The sequence below is a fragment of the Aythya marila genome, assembly GCF_965140915.1.
Source record: "Aythya marila genome assembly, contig: HAP1_HAP1_SCAFFOLD_158, whole genome shotgun sequence".
NCBI classification, from domain to species: Eukaryota; Metazoa; Chordata; class Aves; order Anseriformes; family Anatidae; genus Aythya; species Aythya marila.
Window position 1 is genome coordinate 1,528,464 of NW_028136675.1, and position 20,468 is coordinate 1,548,931.

The 20,468-nt window shown below is 48.4% G+C and overlaps 1 protein-coding gene across 1 annotated transcript; it reads left to right on the forward strand.

Annotated features, from left to right (window-relative positions):
- Nucleotides 1-19,535: 19,535 nt before the first annotated feature.
- On the forward strand, nt 19,536-20,468 carry LOC309891601 (olfactory receptor 14A16-like; the record flags this gene model as incomplete). Its single annotated transcript, XM_082785952.1, has 1 exon — nt 19,536-20,468. The coding sequence occupies one exon, from the start codon at nt 19,536-19,538 to the stop codon at nt 20,466-20,468; it is 933 nt and encodes a 310-aa protein (XP_082642078.1).

A 20,468-nucleotide genomic window follows, 5' to 3' on the forward strand; every position in this document is an offset into this window, starting at 1 on the left:
GTATGTTTCTGTCTGAAAGAGGAAAAGCACCAAACAGAGCAGCATCCCCCTGTAACCATGGGCAGCACTTGCCTGAGTGCCCAAGGGTCTCCAGCGACTCACCGAGGCTGTCCATGTCCCATCATGCTCATGCAGCGGTCACTCCCATCCTAACCCGATCATTTCACCGTCCTGCTTGCAGTTAGTACCTGGTGGGTGTGCATTAGGGCTATCTTACCTGTCCTGGAGAGAATTGGCAGCTCTTTCGTCCAGCTGATTGCTCGAGGGCAGAGAGGCCAGGATTGTGCTGTTTCTAGCTGAAAGAGGAAAAACACCAAACAGAGCAGCAACTCCCTGTGACCATGGGCAGCCCCTGCCTCTCTGCTCAAGAGTATCTAGAGTCTCACCGAGGCTGTCCGTGTCCTCTCATCCTCATGGAGCGCTCACTGCCATCCTGGCCCCAGTGTGTCACCGTCCTCCTTGCTCTTCAAGCCTGCTGGGCATAGGTTGGGGCGATCTTACCTGTCCTGGAGAGCACTGGAAGTTCCTTCCAGATGACTTCTCAAGGGGAGAGAGGCCAGGACTGTGCCGTGCTCTCGTCCCATCACTGTGTGTCTGTCTTGCTTTAATATCAGAAAGAACAAACGGAGCAGCACCCCCCGTGTGACCACAGGATGACCCTGCCTCTGTGCCCAAAGTTCTCGAGCATCTTACCAAGTCTGACTCCTGCCATCATCCTGTTGGAGTGCTCACTGCCGTAAAGACCAATCGAATCATATTCCTGTTTGCTGTGGACCTTGGTGAGTGTGGTTTGGGGTGATCTTACCTCTCCTGAAGAGCATGGCAAGTTCTTCCTTCCAGCTGACTTCTCAAGGGGAGAGAGGCCAGGAGTGTGCCGTGGTCTGGAGTTAATTCTGTGTGTGTCTGGCTTTAATAAGAGAAGGAAAAAGAGGAGCAGCATCCCTCCATGACCATGGGCAGCCCCTGCCTCTCTATCCGAGGCTCTACCACGACTCACCGAGGCTGTCATTGCTCCGTCATCCTGATCCAGTGGTCACTCCTGTCCTACCCCAATCATGTCACCATCCTGCTTGCTGTTAGAACCTGGTGTGTGTGGCCTGGGGAAATCTTGCCTGTCCTGGAGAGCATTGGCAGCTCATTCCAGCTGATTTCTCAAGGGGAGAGTGGCCTGGATTGTGCTGTGGTTTGGTCCCATGGCTGTGTGAATCTGGCTGCAAAAGAGAAGCACCAAATGGAGCAGCATCCCCCTGAGAGCACAGGCTGCCCCTACTTCTGTGCCCGAGGGTCTCCAGTGACTCACCGAGGCTGTCATTGTTCCATCGTCCTGATGCAGCAACCACTCCCGTCCTACCCCGATCATGTCACCATCCTTCTTGCTGTTAGAACCCGGTGGGTGTGGGTTGGGGCAATCTTACCTGTCCTGGAGAGCGCTGGTAGCCCTTCCTTACAGCTGTCTTCTCAAGGAGAGGGTGGCCAGGATTGTGCCGTGGTCTGGTTCCATCGCTGTGCATTTCTGGCTAAATGAGAAGCACCACGAGACAGAGCAGCATCCCTCTCTGAACACGAGCAGCTTCTGCCTCTGTGCCCGAGGGTCTCCAGTTACTCACCGAGGCTGTCCCTGTCCCATCGTCCTCATGGAGCGGTCACTGCCCTCCTGGCCCGATCATGTCACCATCCTCCTTCCTGTTACAGCCTGGTGGGTGTGGGTTTAGGAAATCTTACCTGTCCTGGAGACAGTTGGCAGATTTTCCTTCCAGCTGAGCAGTCGAGGCCAGAGAGGCTAGGAGTTTGCCGTGGTCTGGTCTTGTCGCTGTGTGTGTCTGTTTATGGATTGTGCTGTTTCTGGCTGAAAGTGGGAAAGCACCAAACAGAACAACAACCCACTGCAACCATGGCAGTCCCTGCGTCTCTGCTCAAGAGTATCTAGCGACTCACTGAGGCTGTCTGTGTCCTGTCGTCCTCATGGAGAGGTCACTGCCATCCTGGCCCAAGCGTGTCATCATCCTGCTTGCTGTTACAGCATGCTGGGCGTAGGTTGGGGAGATCTTACCTGTCCTGGAGAGGGTTGGCAGCTCTTATCCCAGCTGATTTCTCAAGGGGAGAGCGGCAAGGAGTGTGCTGTGTTTTTATGCCATCGCTGTGTGATTCTGGCTGAAATAGAAGAAGCCCCAAACACAGAAGCATCCCTCTCTAAGCACGGGAAGCCCCTGCCTCTGTGCCCGAGGGTCTCCAGTGAGTCACCGAGGCTGTCAGTGTCCCGTCAACCTGATGGAGCGGTCACTCCCGTCCTAACCAGATCGTGTCACCGTCCTGCTTGCAAATAGAACCTGCTGGGTGTGGGTTGGGGCGATCTTACCTGTCCTGGAGAGCGTTGGCAGATCTTCCTCCCAGCTGTCTTCTCAAGGGGAGAGCGGCAAGCTTGTGCCGTGGTCTGGTTCCATCGTTGTGCGTTTCTGGCTGAAAGAGAAGCACCACGAGACAGAGCAGCATCCTCCTGAGACCACAGGCTGCCCTTGCCTCTGTGCCCGACAGTCTCCAGCGACTCACCAAGGCTGTCATTGTTCCGTCATCCTGATACAGCGGCCACTCCCGTCCTGATCCGATCGTGTCACCGTCCTCCTTGCTGTTAGACCCTGGTGGGTGTGGACTGGGGCAAACTTACCTGTCCTGGAGAGCGTTGGCAGCTCTTCCTCCCAGAAGACTTCTCAAGGGGAGAGCAGCCAGGATTGTGCCATGGTCTGGTCGAATCGCGGTGTGATTCTGGCTGAAAGAGAACAAGCACCAAACGGAGCAGCATCCCTCTGTCAAACAGGCAGCCCCTTCCTCCATGCCCTAGGCTGTCCAAAGCTGTCCCTGTCCCATCATCCTCATGGAGTGGTCGCTGCCCTCCTGGCCCGAGCATGTCACCTTCCTGCTTGCTGTTAGAGGCTGGTGGGTGTGGGTTGGGGTGATCTTACCTGTCCTGGAGATTGTTGACACCTTTTCCAGCTGACTTCTCAATGCGAGACTGTCCAGGAGTGTGCCATGGCTTCATTCCAGCACTGTCAGTGTCTCCAGCTGTAATAGAGGAGGCGACGAACCGAGCAGCCACCCCCTCTCAGCACTGGAAGCCATTCCTTCCTCCTTGCATGAGGCTCTCCCAGCCTCACACCAAGGCTGTCCATCTCCCATCTTCCTGATGTCCAGGAGATGTTCCTTGTAGATTAAATGTGCCATATTCCCACTTAGCGTAGTGACACCGTGGTGGGGAATGGCTTGGGGCTGTCTTATCTGTCCTGGAGAGCGTTGGCATCTTTTCTGGCTGAGTTCTCAAAACGAGAGAGGCCAGCAGTGTGCCATGGTCCGGTCTCATCGCTAGGGATGTTTCTGTCTGAAAGGAAAAGCACCAAACGGAGCAGCATTTCCCTCTAACCATGGGCATCCCCTGCCTCTGTGCCCGAGGGTCTCCAGCGACTCACCGAGGCCGTCCCTGTCCCCTCATCCTCATGCAGCGGGCACTCCCTTCCTAACCCAATCGTGTCACCATCCTGCTTGAAGAGAGAGGAAAAAGAAGCTGACTCCCTCTGGTTGAGGTTGTGTCTGGAGCGGACACTTGAGCGGGAGGAGCAGGCAGCCGAGCAGCCTCCCCGTCAGCACGGGCAGCCGGTACAGGCCTGCCCAACCGCCCAACCGCCCTTGGGGCCAGCATTCCGCAGCCATGGCCGTCCCCAATGCTTTGTGTTGTGCCAGCCTGGGCTTTGCTCTGCCCTTGCCCCTCAGGGTGCAGCAGCCTGGGGGTTGCCATGTTCTTCAGCTTTCTCTCTGGAAAAAGGCACGTGTGGCTAGAAGCATGCCTGCTGTTGTAATCCAGTTACATTTAACTGGAGTTAAAGCCAGTTAGACGCCGGTCGCTAGTGGAGTCCCCCAGGGCTCAGGACTAGGGCCAGTCCTCTTTAATATCTTTATCGATGATCTGAATGAGGGGATCGAGTGCACCCTCAGTAAGTTTGCAAATGACACCACGTTAGGTGCGTGTGTCGATCTGCTCGAGGGTAGGAAGGCTCTGCAGGAGGATCTGGATAGGCTGCAACAATGGGCTGAGGCCAACTGCATGAAGTTCAACAAGGCCAAGTGCTGGGTCCTGCACCTGGGGCACAACAACCCCAAGCAGCGCTACAGGCTGGGAGATGAATGGTTGGAAAGCTGCCAGGCCGAGAAGGACCTGGGAGTATTGATGGATAGTTGGCTGAATATGAGCCAGCAGTGTGCTCAGCTGGCCAGGAAGGCCAATGGCATCCTGGCTTGTATAAGAAGAAGTGTGGCCAGGAGGGCTAGGGAAGTGATTGTCTCCCTGTACTCGGCTCTCGAGACTCTTTTCTGAAGGGGAAGCCACAGTATCTCTTGTCAAGTGTTCAGAAATTGTACTGATACATAACGGATCATTTCCATATCCTGGAAATATCCTCTTTCCATATCCTCTTGGACTTTTTCTTCATTGCTCTGCTGATCTAGACATAGTTCTTTCTATATCTCCATTTGTTCTTATTTCAGCCCACAAATAATTAGATTCCATTTACTTCTGAGCAAGATATATCTCACTGCAGAAAGAAAGGAGTTCTCCAAGTAGCAAACAGATTACACAAGAGCTAGCAAGGTCCACCCTATCTATCAGTCACTTCTGAACTAACTAGTGATGCACTGCTTCCCATGCTCGCTATCCCATGATACAGCAAAATAGAACCACTTCCACGCATCAAAGGCTCATCTCCTACAAACAGGGATCGCTGTTATTTATGGTTCATGTGTTCAGTCATGTGTCAAACACGAACATCTAGATTCCAAGATCTGTGTCCACGCTGATGGGTTCACACGGCACTCTCAGTCTTACCATCTGTTCCATAAATCCTTAGAGCTCTTTGAAGTATGAGGCCCTCACCCTCAGACTTCGAAGTATATTCCCATCTGCATAAACACATATTGCCTAAATCAATCTCCCTGCAGTGTGTAGTTTTACTGTAATATAATATGGTGGATTTTTTTTATTATTATTATTTTTCTTAATGGAAGGCTTAGAAGCAGGTGTTTTACTGACAGGAAGAATGAAAAGACGTCCCAGTTTTTCATTCCCTCGACAGCAGGTCAATCTTCATCAGCTGGCAGAATCATAAGAGCTCACGCAGCTCACAGAACTGCAGTGAAATATGTCTCCGGTTAGCTAGACAAGAGAAGGTTGGTGTGCAGATGTAGACATGGGTTGTAGGTAAATACATCAGAAGAAGTGGGAAGCAATAGCTGTAAAATAAGGCAACTGGAGAGGAACAGCTGACAATAGGACATAGTGAAAGTGAGAAAGGAGGAAAGGAAGAGCGAAGCTATAAATCTGAGTTACGGAAGAATCACTTTTTCCTCTGGCTTTATTCAACTAAGAAACACATAGTTTTGAACTGCACTTTTCACAGATTAGGAAAAGTGGTAAATCTATAATTTAATCAGCCATTTGGATAGTTAAGGTGCTGCCCTGTGTTTAGGCAGAAGCAGCTGGAGTGAAGATTAGACTGGTTCAAAACACGACAGGGTGTAATTATTTCAGCCCTCTGAGCCCAGATTTTTACTTTCCCTGGGCAGCTGCAAGATAGCTAGAGAGCAGCTCTCTGCCATTTACAGATAGATAAGTGATTGTTTTCCATTTCCAAAATTCGATTTATTTTTGATTAATAAGCATCCAAACTCTTCTGTATCACCCTATCTCTATCAGAAAAGGAGAACAATGAAGAAAAAAAAGGGGGGGGGGAACGACGACACGTGGTATAAGCAACCCAGACAAGTAAATCAATATTCCAATTCTCAACCAGACAAAAGTTCAAAATACTGAAAGGGTGTCAGAAAGCTTCCAGGAATTTTAGCCCACACTGAAGGTATTGGCACCCAGAGAGGACTGACAGCAGGAGTGTCTGCTGGACAAAGAAATTACTAATCACGTGGGTCTACCATTTAAGTAACTTTCAAAGGGCAATCTGAATAAAGGAGGCAAAGGATTGATCTTATAGGCTAACTACTGGTATGCTGGTTCAAAATCCTCTGTGAAGAGAAGTTTGAGGTCTCTTACCTAAAGAGAAGGCTTTACAACCCTTCAAAATCAAAAGAGATTGACTTTGCAGAAACACTTTCAGACTGAGATGAGAAAAGTAATTTAAAGAGTCTTAATTTTCTTGTATTACTCAGAAGCCAGAGTTCACATAGACAAAAAAGATAAGGACTTTAACGCTTAGAGAAAGGGGCACTGAATTTGTAAATTAAGTCAATGTGAACACCCTTACTTTCTACACATTCAAAAAAAAAAAGTGACCAAAAATGACAAAAACAGGATGAATGTGTTTTACAAATGCTAGAAATATACATGTCTGAAACAAGATTGCTGTATTAGAAACATGTGTTGAGGGAAAATTATGATTACATTGGAATGACAGAGACTTGGTTAAATCAAGCTATCAACTGGGAGATAAAATTACCAAGGTATAAAGTTTGCGGATGGGTGAGGTAAAACAAAAGTAATGAGGGAGGGAGTAATTTGCGTACAGGGAGAATACTGAATAAACAGAAATAAATGACACTAGGATTTTGGATGACACAACAGGGACTATTGGAAGTAAACTGATCAATGGGATATGGAAAAAGTTAGTCCTTGGACCTTGCCAGAGACTTTCAGGAGAGGATGAGAAAGCGTATCAGGAAACGTTTTTACAGATGAAGGAAGTCTGTATCGAATCCAGCGTAATGATCCAGTGGAGGAGTTCAATTACCTAGACATTTCCTAGGAAAATGTTAGTGGGAAAAACTATTAAGCAAGCATTAATATAAGAGTAATACAGGATTGCTTCCTTATGGAATATGCTCAAAAGCCACTCAGGCCACAGGAAAAGGGTAATGTAGATATAGTGACTAGAAATAAACTAGACACGATGAATACAGTGAAAGCTGGGAGGAGTATTACAATAAATGTATAGTGCAGTGCATGTGGTTGCAATGCCATTAAGACTGGGGGGGTAAGTTGCACTTGCATGTTAAATAAAATCAGACCCTTACTGAACATTAAATAAATTAAAGATAGCCCAAAAGCATCAAGCTTCACCAAAGGAAATGCAGGGAAAAATCCGAGGTATATTTAAGAATATATTTTCAAAATACAAGTAATTCATCAGGGATGAAGCCAGAAAAAAAAAAAAAAAAAAAAAAAAAAAAAAGGCAAAAAAACCCTGCAATTGTATCAGGGAAGTGTAGTGCTTTATCTAGTCCCGTTCACTGAACAAGAGGAAAAGAAGCATCTTGTGGCCAGTAACATACGTTTGTAACAGCATAAATTCCACATGACCTGTGAGCCCATCTGTTTTGCTACTTGTGCTGGAAGAAAAATGTGAGTATATGAGAAGGGACTGCAGATGAAAAGTAGAGACTAGGTGTGAAGAGAGAAACGATACATGTTTCAATAGTTTCTCTGACATTTCCCTGTTTCCAGTGAATGAGGTTCACAAATGACCTTGCTGCCACGCACAAAGCCTAATAGCGAACCTCCACAGCACATTACAGGCAGACACTCACGCCAATGTGAGGAACCGTGATTCAAGACCATATTTTGGCTAACAGAGATTGGACTCAGTTCTCTGAGGAAGCTATTTCTTAAAAAAAAAAAAAAAAAAGTTAATTTTATATAATGTAATTGCATTTATTATTTGGAAGTTTAGCCACACAAAAATATTCACACATGCAGTAGTTAAGTCAGGTTAAACCTAAACTAATCACCAAGTTGATGATTAAAGAGAAAAAGCAGTATGTAATCCTTTCCCTGAAAGGAACAGTATTTTAGGGGAAAAACACTAAGGAGTAGATACATGAATAAACATCACAGGTCACAGTATGGCCACCTGGATTGCTATGTCACCTGAAGTGTGGGTATGTGTACTCTGTCTTGTTTTTCTCCTTAAACAGTGTGGTGGTTTTACTCGGGTGGGCAGCCGAGCTCCACCACAACCGCTCTCTCACTCCCCCTCCTCAAAGAGGAACGGGGAGAAAATAAAATCAAAAGGGCTCAAGGGTTGAGATAAGGGCAGGGAGGACGCACAGTAATTATTGTGACTGGTAAAACAGACTCAGCAGTAAGATTTATTCTCTATTCCTAAGCAGCTAGAAAAGCGAGAAACAAAGGAAAGAAACCAAAAGCACCTTTTTGCCCCCCCCCCATCCACCCTCTTCCACCTCCTCCCCCCGAGTAGCGCAGGGGAGTGGGGGAATGGGGGTTATGGTCAGTCTATAGCGCTTCTCCACCGCTCCTTCTCAATCCCTCTTGTCCCCTGTGCTGTGGGGTCCCTCCCACAGGATGCAGGCCTTGCTGAACTGACCTGGCGTGGGCTTCCCACAGGCAGCAGCTCTTCCAGAACTGCTCCCACATGGCTTAATACCATGGGGTCCATCCCTCAGGAGCAGACTGCTCCAGCACAGGTCCCCCACGGGCAGCAGCTCCTACCAGGTCACCTGCTCCTGCGTGGGCTCCTCCACGGGCTGCAGCGTGGAACCCTGCTCCACCGTGGTACTCCATGGGCTGCAGGGGGACAGCCTGCTTCACCATGGGCCTCACCACAGGCCGCAGGGGACTTCTGCTCCATGCCTGGAGCACCTCTCCCCCTCCTTCCTCACTGACCTTGGCGCCTGCAAGGCTGTTCCTCACTCCTCTCACTCTCCCAGCTGCTGTGTGGCACAGTGTTGTGTTTTTTTTTCTTAAATCTGCTCTCACAGAGGCGCAAAACAACATCACTTACTGGCTCAGCTCTGGCCAGCAGTGGGGCCCTTGCCAAACATGGGGCAGCTTCTAGATCCTTCTCACAGAAGCCACGCCTGTGGCCCCCTAACACCAAAACCTTGCCACATAAACCCATGACACAGCAAGAGGCTCAGACTTTAAATTCCTGGAACTACTCAAGAAATGAGAGTATCAGTAGCTTTCGCACACCAAGACAATTCCAACAAATGTTGAGGTTTGAAAGCCTATGGCTGTAAGGATTGAAGCCTATTTTTAACATTTTAGATGTTGTTTGGCATTCATAGAGCAGTGTTCAATGGCAGGCCTCACAGCTGGTTTCCTCTGGATTTCCGATAATCCAACAAATTTCTCCTTCCGTTGATAGTAGTCTCACCCTAGTATACAACAGTCTTGCAGTAGCAAGTACTGGTCCCTGCCAAATAATTATCAGTACAGGAAAGATCTGAGAAACGTTCTAAATGGATACTGTCAGTAGATGATTTTAATGAATCTTAAAATCAATGATTTTAAAAAATCTGAACAGAAACATTGAAGATCATACCCATGCAGGGAATGTGACTAGATCCTGTTTCAAGCATCTTAGCACTGAGACAAAACATCAAGGAAAAAACAAAAACAAACAAAAACAAACAAAAAAACAACTTTCAGATTTGTTTTTGAGAGTCTGAATAGCACATTATCTCTTCTCATTTTATTGCTAATTAGACAGTATTGCCATTCACACATTTTTCTCCAACAACGAGTCAGTCAAATGGCAAAAAGGTTGGAAAATATTTCTGAAAAACACCAGTTTAATCAGGGATAGTTCGCCAGTCTTGAGCCTGAAAAATGCCACGTCTCCAAATCCAGTCTTTTTTTAAACTCTGTTCCTTATCCCCAAAGAATTATGAAATGGAGACAAAGGCAGTCCTAAAGGTCTGAACACCAGTGCATTTGAAGGCCTGAGACATGAGCACTACAGTCTGCCTGGGCAGACCTATTCTCCCATGTGGAGCCTATGGTTCAGTTACCAGGACTCCAACCATCTGCAAGAAAGTACACGAGAACATCAAGACCTTAATTATTCTCCACTACCGCAGTATATTTATATTCTGAAATCAAACTTAGAACTTCATTTTCTGCTGACATTTAAGTGTGGAAATTAATCACTTGGGATTGTAATTCTACATATGATGCTAGGGGAAATTATAATAACATCCAAAGTACCACATCTTTAGTCTGCATTTTGGTTTAGACATGTTAGATAATGCTTAATGAAGCATTTTACATCCTATTAAAGCTTTACAGCAGACACTCTTCCTACTAAAAATTTCTTAGAGTGAGTGCCTAAGTGCCGCTTAAAATCAGATACACTTCTAAAATAGAAAACATAATATTTAATTTTCCTGTATGATAGAGTTCATGCAACTCTTTTGTATTTTTCGTGCAGTATTCATGGCAATAACTGCTGGTGGTAAAATATAGTAGGTGGAGATCAAGTAGCATGTGTGCATTGTAACATTATAGGTTCCAGAATTTTGATATATGACTCAAATAAATACAATAAACACAATATTTATTTATTATAATGCACCTGGATGCTGTTTCCATTAATGAATGATAATGTGCTATCGAGCTTTCTAATAGTCTAAAATAAAAACATTATTCAAGACACATAGGCTGAAGCATTCTGGAAGTCCTTAGACACAGTGGAGCACCATTTGTCAATAAATAAGTCTTTTCATAAACATCAACAACAGTATTTCAAAACAAGCGGGTATTGATCACTAAAAAATGGGACAGATACAAAATCCGAATCAACTTTTAAGCACATAATCAAATCTTGCTAATGCTAGTAGGGCAACGTAACTCACCCAGGTAAATATTCAGGCAACTATAAAAAACAGAGAAGGCAGGAAGAAAGCCGTAGAGAAGTCATAAAGATTGGACAAGATTCCATGGCATTAAAAACATTACTTTTTGGCGTAATTTTAAGGGTTGTTAAGCCTTCTCCTTAGGTAAGAGACCTCAAACTTCTCTTCACAGAGGATTTTGAACCAGTATACCAGTAGTTAGCCTATAAGATCAATCCTTTGCCTCCTTTATTCAGATTGCCCTTTGAAAGTTACTTAAATGGTAGACGCATGTGATTAGTAATTTCTTTGTCCAGCAGACACTCCTGCTGTCAGTCCTCTCTGGGTGCCAATACCTTCAGTGTGGGCTAAAATTCCTGGAAGCTTTCTGACACCCTTTCAGTATTTTGAACTTTTGTCTGGTTGAGAATTGGAATATTGATTTACTTGTCTGGGTTGCTTATACCACGTGTCGTCGTTCCCCCCCCCCTTTTTTTTCTTCATTGTTCTCCTTTTCTGATAGAGATAGGGTGATACAGAAGAGTTTGGATGCTTATTAATCAAAAATAAATCGAATTTTGGAAATGGAAAACAATCACTTATCTATCTGTAAATGGCAGAGAGCTGCTCTCTAGCTATCTTGCAGCTGCCCAGGGAAAGTAAAAATCTGGGCTCAGAGGGCTGAAATAATTACACCCTGTCGTGTTTTGAACCAGTCTAATCTTCACTCCAGCTGCTTCTGCCTAAACACAGGGCAGCACCTTAACTATCCAAATGGCTGATTAAATTATAGGTTTACCACTTTTCCTAATCTGTGAAAAGTGCAGTTCAAAACTATGTGTTTCTTAGTTGAATAAAGCCAGAGGAAAAAGTGATTCTTCCGTAACTCAGATTTATAGCTTCGCTCTTCCTTTCCTCCTTTCTCACTTTCACTATGTCCTATTGTCAGCTGTTCCTCTCCAGTTGCCTTATTTTACAGCTATTGCTTCCCACTTCTTCTGATGTATTTACCTACAACCCATGTCTACATCTGCACACCAACCTTCTCTTGTCTAGCTAACCGGAGACATATTTCACTGCAGTTCTGTGAGCTGCATGAGCTCTTATGATTCTGCCAGCTGATGAAGATTGACCTGCTGTCGAGGGAATGAAAAACTGGGACGTCTTTTCATTCTTCCTGTCAGTAAAACACCTGCTTCTAAGCCTTCCATTAAGAAAAATAATAATAATAAAAAAAATCCACCATATTATATTACAGTAAAACTACACACTGCAGGGAGATTGATTTAGGCAATATGTGTTTATGCAGATGGGAATATACTTCGAAGTCTGAGGGTGAGGGCCTCATACTTCAAAGAGCTCTAAGGATTTATGGAACAGATGGTAAGACTGAGAGTGCCGTGTGAACCCATCAGCGTGGACACAGATCTTGGAATCTAGATGTTCGTGTTTGACACATGACTGAACACATGAACCATAAATAACAGCGATCCCTGTTTGTAGGAGATGAGCCTTTGATGCGTGGAAGTGGTTCTATTTTGCTGTATCATGGGATAGCGAGCATGGGAAGCAGTGCATCACTAGTTAGTTCAGAAGTGACTGATAGATAGGGTGGACCTTGCTAGCTCTTGTGTAATCTGTTTGCTACTTGGAGAACTCCTTTCTTTCTGCAGTGAGATATATCTTGCTCAGAAGTAAATGGAATCTAATTATTTGTGGGCTGAAATAAGAACAAATGGAGATATAGAAAGAACTATGTCTAGATCAGCAGAGCAATGAAGAAAAAGTCCAAGAGGATATGGAAAGAGGATATTTCCAGGATATGGAAATGATCCGTTATGTATCAGTACAATTTCTGAACACTTGACAAGAGATACTGTGGCTTCCCCTTCAGAAAAGAGTCTCGAGAGCCGAGTACAGGGAGACAATCACTTCCCTAGCCCTCCTGGCCACACTTCTTCTTATACAAGCCAGGATGCCATTGGCCTTCCTGGCCAGCTGAGCACACTGCTGGCTCATATTCAGCCAACTATCCATCAATACTCCCAGGTCCTTCTCTGCCTGGCAGCTTTCCAACCATTCATCTCCCAGCCTGTAGCGCTGCTTGGGGTTGTTGTGCCCCAGGTGCAGGACCCAGCACTTGGCCTTGTTGAACTTCATGCAGTTGGCCTCAGCCCATTGTTGCAGCCTATCCAGATCCTCCTGCAGAGCCTTCCTACCCTCGAGCAGATCGACACACGCACCTAACTTGGTGTCATCTACAAACTTACTGAGGGTGCACTCGATCCCTTCATTCAGATCATCGATAAAGATATTAAAGAGGACTGGCCCTGGTCTTGACCCCTGGGGAACTCCTTTAGTGACCGGCCTCCAAGTGGCTTTAACTCCAGTTAAATGTAACTGGATTACAACAGCAGGCATGCTTCTAGCCACACGTGCCTTTTTCCAGAGAGAAAGCTGAAGAACATGGCAACCCACAGGCTGCTGCACCCTGCGGGGCAAGGGCAGAGCAAAGCCCAGGCTGGCACAACACAAAGCGTTGGGGACGGCCATGGCTGCGGAATGCTGGCCCCAAGGGCGGTTGGGCGGTTGGGCAGGCCTGTACCGGCTGCCCGTGCTGACGGGGAGGCTGCTCGGCTGCCTGCTCCTCCCGCTCAAGTGTCCGCTCCAGACACAACCTCAACCAGAGGGAGTCAGCTTCTTTTTCCTCTCTAACTGCGAGCAGGATGGTGACACGATCGGGTCAGGAAGGGAGTGCCCGCTGCATGAGGATGAGGGGACAGGGACGGCCTCGGTGAGTCGCTGGAGACCCTCGGGCACAGAGGCAGGGGATGCCCATGGTTAGAGGGAAATGCTGCTCCGTTTGGTGCTTTTCCTTTCAGACAGAAACATCCCTAGCGATGAGACCGGACCATGGCACACTGCTGGCCTCTCTCGTTTTGAGAACTCAGCCAGAAAAGATGCCAACGCTCTCCAGGACAGATAAGACAGCCCCAAGCCATTCCCCACCACGGTGTCACTACGCTAAGTGGGAATATGGCACATTTAATCTACAAGGAACATCTCCTGGACATCAGGAAGATGGGAGATGGACAGCCTTGGTGTGAGGCTGGGAGAGCCTCATGCAAGGAGGAAGGAATGGCTTCCAGTGCTGAGAGGGGGTGGCTGCTCGGTTCGTCGCCTCCTCTATTACAGCTGGAGACACTGACAGTGCTGGAATGAAGCCATGGCACACTCCTGGACAGTCTCGCATTGAGAAGTCAGCTGGAAAAGGTGTCAACAATCTCCAGGACAGGTAAGATCACCCCAACCCACACCCACCAGCCTCTAACAGCAAGCAGGAAGGTGACATGCTCGGGCCAGGAGGGCAGCGACCACTCCATGAGGATGATGGGACAGGGACAGCTTTGGACAGCCTAGGGCATGGAGGAAGGGGCTGCCTGTTTGACAGAGGGATGCTGCTCCGTTTGGTGCTTGTTCTCTTTCAGCCAGAATCACACCGCGATTCGACCAGACCATGGCACAATCCTGGCTGCTCTCCCCTTGAGAAGTCTTCTGGGAGGAAGAGCTGCCAACGCTCTCCAGGACAGGTAAGTTTGCCCCAGTCCACACCCACCAGGGTCTAACAGCAAGGAGGACGGTGACACGATCGGATCAGGACGGGAGTGGCCGCTGTATCAGGATGACGGAACAATGACAGCCTTGGTGAGTCGCTGGAGACTGTCGGGCACAGAGGCAAGGGCAGCCTGTGGTCTCAGGAGGATGCTGCTCTGTCTCGTGGTGCTTCTCTTTCAGCCAGAAACGCACAACGATGGAACCAGACCACGGCACAAGCTTGCCGCTCTCCCCTTGAGAAGACAGCTGGGAGGAAGATCTGCCAACGCTCTCCAGGACAGGTAAGATCGCCCCAACCCACACCCAGCAGGTTCTATTTGCAAGCAGGACGGTGACACGATCTGGTTAGGACGGGAGTGACCGCTCCATCAGGTTGACAGGACACTGACAGCCTCGGTGACTCACTGGAGACCCTCGGGCACAGAGGCAGGGGCTTCCCGTGCTTAGAGAGGGATGCTTCTGTGTTTGGGGCTTCTTCTATTTCAGCCAGAATCACACAGCGATGGCATAAAAACACAGCACACTCCTTGCCGCTCTCCCCTTGAGAAATCAGCTGGGATAAGAGCTGCCAACCCTCTCCAGGACAGGGAAGATCTCCCCAACCTACGCCCAGCAGGCTATAACAGGAAGCAGGATGGTGACACAGACTCACAGAGTCACAGAATCACAGAATTTCTAGGTTGGAGGAGACCTCACGATCATTGAGTCCAACCTCTAACCTAACACTAACAAGTCCTGCACTAAACCATATCCCTAAGCTCCCTAAGCTCTATATCTAAACGTCTTTTAAAGACCTCCGGTGATGGTGACTGAACCACTTCCCTGGGCAGCCCATTCCAATGCCTACCAACCCTTTTGGGAACGAAGTTCTTCCTAATACCCAACCTAAACCTTCCCTGGCACAACTTCAGCCTGTTCCCCCTCGTCCTGTCACCAGGCACATGGGAGAATAGACCAAACCCTACCTCGCTACAGCCTCCTTTGAAACACCTATGGAGTGCGATAAGGTTGCCCCTGAGCCTCCTCTTCTCCAGGCTGAACAATCCCAGCTCCCTCAGCCACTCCTTGTAGGACTTGTTCTCCTGATACGTCACCAGCTTCATTGCCCTTCTCTGGACTCTCTTGAACACCTCGATGTCCTTCTTGTAGCGAGGGGCCCAAAACTGAACACAGTACTCAAGGTGCGGCCTCACCAGAGCCAAGTACAGGGGGACAATCACTTCCCTAGACCTGCTGGCCACACAGCTTCTTATACAAGCCAGGATGCCATTGGCCTTCCTGGCCAGCTGAGCACACTGCTGGCTCATATTCAGCCGACTATCCACCAATACTCCGAGGTCCTTCTCCGCCTGGCAGCTTTCCAACCACTCATCTCCCAGCCTGTAGCTCTGCTTGGGGTTGTTGTGTCCCAGGTGCAGGACCCGGCACTTGTCCTTGTTGAACTTCATCCAGTTGGCCTCAGCCCATCAGTCCAGCCTATCCAGATCCTCCTGCAGAGCCTTCCTACCCTCGAGCAGGTTGAAACACACCCCTAACTTGGTGTCATCTGCAAACTTACTGAGGGTGCACTCGATCCCCTCATCCAGATCATCAATAAAGATACTAAAGAGAACTGGCCCTAGTCCTGAGCCCTGGGGGACTCCACTAGTGACCGGCCTCCAACTGCTGGTCACTAGCAGAGTCCTCCATTCACCACAACTCTTTGGGCCCAGCTACCCAGTCAGTTTTTAATCCAATGAAGTATACACCAGTCTAAGCCACAAGCAGCCAGTTTCTCCAGGAAAATGCTGTGGGAAGCGATGTCAAAAGCCTTGCTGAAGTCAAGGTAGACCACATCCACAGCATTTCCGTCATCCACTAAGTGTGTCGCTTTGTTATAGAAGAAGATCAGGTTCGTCAAGTAGGATCTGCCTTTCATAAACCCATGCTGACTGGGCCTGATTGCCTGGTTGTCCTCCAAGTGCCTCATGATGACACTCAAGATAACCTGTTCCATGAGCTTCCCTGGTACTGAAGTCAAACTAACAGGCCCGTCGTTTCCTGAGTCCACCCTCCAATCCTCATTGTAGATGGGCATCATATTTGCTAGTCGCCAGTTGACTGGCACCTCCCCTGATAGCCAGGACTGTTGATAAACAATAGAAAGCAGCTTGATCAACTCTTCCACCAGTTCTCTCAGTACCCTCAGGTGGATTCCATCTGACCCCACTGATTTGTGTACATCCAAGTGCCATAGCAGGTCTCCAACCATGTCCTCATGGATTATGAGGGCCACATTCTGCTCCCCATCCCTTCCGCCAGATCAGGGGGATGGGTATCTAGACAACAACTGGTCTTGCTGCTAAAGTCTGAAGCAAAGAAGGCATTAAGCACCTCAGTCTTTTCCTCATCTCTTGTCACTTTGTTTCCTCCCACATCCGGTAAAGGATGGAGATTCTCCTTAGTCCTCCTTTTTGTGTTTCTGTATTTATAAAAACATTTTCTGTTATCTTTAACAGCAGTAGCCAGGGTGAGCTCCAGATGAGCTTTGGCCTTTCTAATTTTGTCCCTGCACAGCCTCGTGACATCCTTATAGCCCTCCTGAGAGGCCTGCCCTCTTTTCAAATGTCCCAAACCCTCTTTTTCTTCCTAAGCTCTAGCCACAACTCTCTGTTCAGCCAGGCCAGTCTTCTTCCATGCTGGCTCATCTTTGGGCATGTGGGGACAGTCTGCTCCTGAGCCATTAAGATTTCCTTCTTGAAGAGTGCTCAGCCTTTCTGGACTCCTCTGCTCTTCAGGACTGTCTCCCAAAGGACTCTGCCAACCAGTGTCCTGAAGAGCTCAAGGTCTGCCCTCCGGAAGTCCAAGACAGCAGTTTTACTGATCCCCCTCCTGACTTCACCAAGAATAGAGAACTCTACATTTTCGTGGTCACTCTGCTCAAGCCAGCTCCTGACCACCACATCTCCCACCAGTCCTTCTCTGTTCTTGAACACCAGGTCTAGCAGGGCACCTCCCCTGGTAGGCTCACTAACCAAATGGGTCAGGAAGCTATCCTTGACACTATCCAGGAACCTCCTAGACTGCTTCCTCTGAGCTGCATTGCATTTCCAGGCTATGTCTGCAAAGTTGAAGTCCCTCATGAGAACAAGTGCTGGTGATTGCGGAACTTCTGCCAGCTGCTTGTAGAACACCTCATCCATCTCCTCATCCTGGTTTGGTGATCTATAAGAGACCCCCAGCACGATGCCTGCCTTGTTGGCCTTTCCGCTACCCCTAACCCATATGTACTCAACATTATCATTCCCAGATTCAGGTTCCACAACATCAAAACACTCTCTAATATAAAAAGCCACACCACCACCCCTTCTGTGCTGCCTGTCCCTTCTGAACAGCTTATAGCCATTCATTGTAGCAGTCCAGTGATCAGCGTAGTCCCACCATGTTTCAGTTATTGCAACCAAGTCATAGCTTGCTTTTTATTTCTTTGCTCTTGAGAAATGGCTACAACTATATTATACTGAACATACATCAATAAAATCTCTGTTTATGGCCCAGAGGGATTTGGCACTTCAAATATTACTCTAATGTCTCTCTGGCACCTCCATTTTCACCTGGTGTCTGCATCTGAACAGCTTCCTCCTGGCCTCTGTCTTCATTCAATGTGCTGGGAGCTGAGACAAGCAGCTAACATGCAGATTCCTGATTTGTGCATATTTAAAACAAGGCAAGAGGAATCCCAAATCCTGTGAGCTTGTGTGAGGCATGGGAGAGGCAACTAAGCCCCCTTCTAGCATCTGGACTGCAAATAAAGAAGGAGATGCCTTGAATGACCCAGCTGAAACTCTTCCCTCAGGAGAGTTTAGTTCTGACTAAAACCAGGATATAGAAAAAGTGATTCTTGGACATCATACCTCTTCTGAAATGAAAAAGGACATTGTCCCCTATCCAATGGAGGGAATCAGCATGAATGTTTACTTCGGTGTGTTTCAAAGTTGATTCCTCTGGAGGCCCAGGGACTTGTCAAGAGGTCCCTGTGCTGATGAGCTGGGCTGGGCTCCTGGGCCCAATGGGAGCTCCTGGCAAGCGGGCAGTGCTGCAGAGAGACAGCTCTGCCCAGGAGCAGATCCTCTGCACAGCACAGCAGGGCTGGGGGCACTGCCTGCAGGGGACAAGAGTGGCTGAGAGAAGGGAGGGAGATGTTAAAGGCAGTGTGTGTGTGGGGGGGGATGCTGAGAGCTGACTGCGGGAGAAATCTTCAGAGCCCTGAACAGGGTAAGTCTCTGGCTGATGGGCAACACAGCTGTTGTTCCTGGTGCCATCTCCAGATTTGCTGGCAAATCCCACAGCCTGTGGGAGCTTTCAGGAGGACTGTCAGAGTTTCTTTGGAGAAGAGGAGAATGAGAAGCTCCAGAGCATGGATTATCTGTCATAAATAACAGAGGAACAGGACATGAGGGTTCCTTCTCACAGGGCCAGATACAGGTTGTACATGTGGCGTGCAGAGCAGGGTCCCTGCTGTGCCCCAGGGGCTGTGTGCCAGGGCAGGGCCTCTGCCGCCTGCCAGGTTCAGCACTCAGCCTGCCTAGGGAGCTGCCCAGGGTGCTGTGGGGAGAAGCTGTGGGTGGAAGGAGCCCCCCAACAAGGGCAGGACAGGGCAGGGTCCTGCTGCTTGTGGTAGGCTGCTTCCTGGGGCATGCTGCTCAGAGCTCTACAGGACACCGAAAACACATCAGAGAGGACTCCTCAACTAAGAGGTCAGAGCAAGGGATTCTTGAGGAGAAGCATTCTTTCCTTTGAAATTTCTACTTTTGCTTTGCTGGGTGGCAGTAGGAGATGCAAATTTATTTCTACATTATTATGAATGCCCTGACTCACCAGTTCTATTTACCTCCTATTAGGTCAGAGCTGCTCATTACCCACTGAACATGGGGAATTGTCCCTGAAAATTATCCTGGGACAGGGGATGTCTGCAGCGCAGAGCTGAGCACACAGTGGATGTGATGGAGTCTCTGAGCAATGGCAGGGAGGAGCTGTGGGGACAGGGAAGCAGCTGCCAGCAGGGCCAGCTTCAGGCAGCACAGACCTGGGCAGGTCACCTCCTGGGCCACCTCCTCCTCAGCTGGACCTCCAGGAGAGGAGAAAAGCCTGTGTCTTGCACTGTGATACACAACGAGGAGGCTAAGAGTACATGCCCTGCAGTGTCACTTCCATAGCTGAAATGCAAGCTAAGAGAATGGTGATTTCTGTGAGAGAAGCAGGGGGGTTTCCCTAACTTGTCACTCTTTTCCTCCATGGGCAGGTCCCCGTGGCATCAAATGTCCAACAGCAGCATCCCCACTGAGTTTCTCCTCCTGCCATTTGCAGACACACGCGAACTGCAGCTCCTGCACTTCGCGCTCTTCCTGGGCATCTACCTGGCTGCCCTCCTGGGCAACGGCCTCATCCTCACAGCCATAGCCTGCAACCACCACCTCCACACCCCCATGTACTTCTTCCTCCTCAACCTCGCCCTCCTTGACCTGTGTTCCATCTCCACCACTGTCCCCAAAGCCATGGCCAATTCCCTCTGGAACCAAACAACCATTTCCTATGCATGTTGTGCTACCCAAGCCTTTCTGTTAGTCTTTTTCATCTCAGCAGAATTTTATATTCTCACCATCATGGCTTATGACCGCTATGTTGCCATCTGCAAACCCCTGCACTATGGAACAATAATGGACAGCAGAACTTGTGTCAACATGGCAGCAGCTACCTGGGGCAGTACTTTTCTCTATGCTGTGCTGCACACTGCCAATACCTTTTCCCTTCTCCTCTGCCAAGGCAATGCCCTGGACCAGTTCTTCTGTGAAATCCCCCAGATCCTCAAGCTCTCCTGTTCAGATGCTTACCTCAGAGAGGGTGGGCTTCTTGTGGTTAGTGCTGTTTTAGCATTTGGGTGTTTTGTTTTCCTTGTGCTGTCTTATGTGCAGATCTTCAGGGCTGTGCTGAGGATTGCCTCAGATCAGGGCCAGCACAAAGCCTTTTCCACATGCCTCCCTCACCTGGCCGTGGTCTCACTGTTTCTCAGCACTGCCTTTTTTGCCTACCTGAAGTCCCCCACCATGTCCTCTTCCCAGTCCCTGAATCTTTTGCTTGCTCTTTTGTACTTGGTGGTACCTCCAGCAGTGAACCCCCTCATCTACAGCATGAGGAACCAGGAGCTTAAGGATGCAGTGTGGAACCTCATGACTGTTTTTCAGAAGCGATAA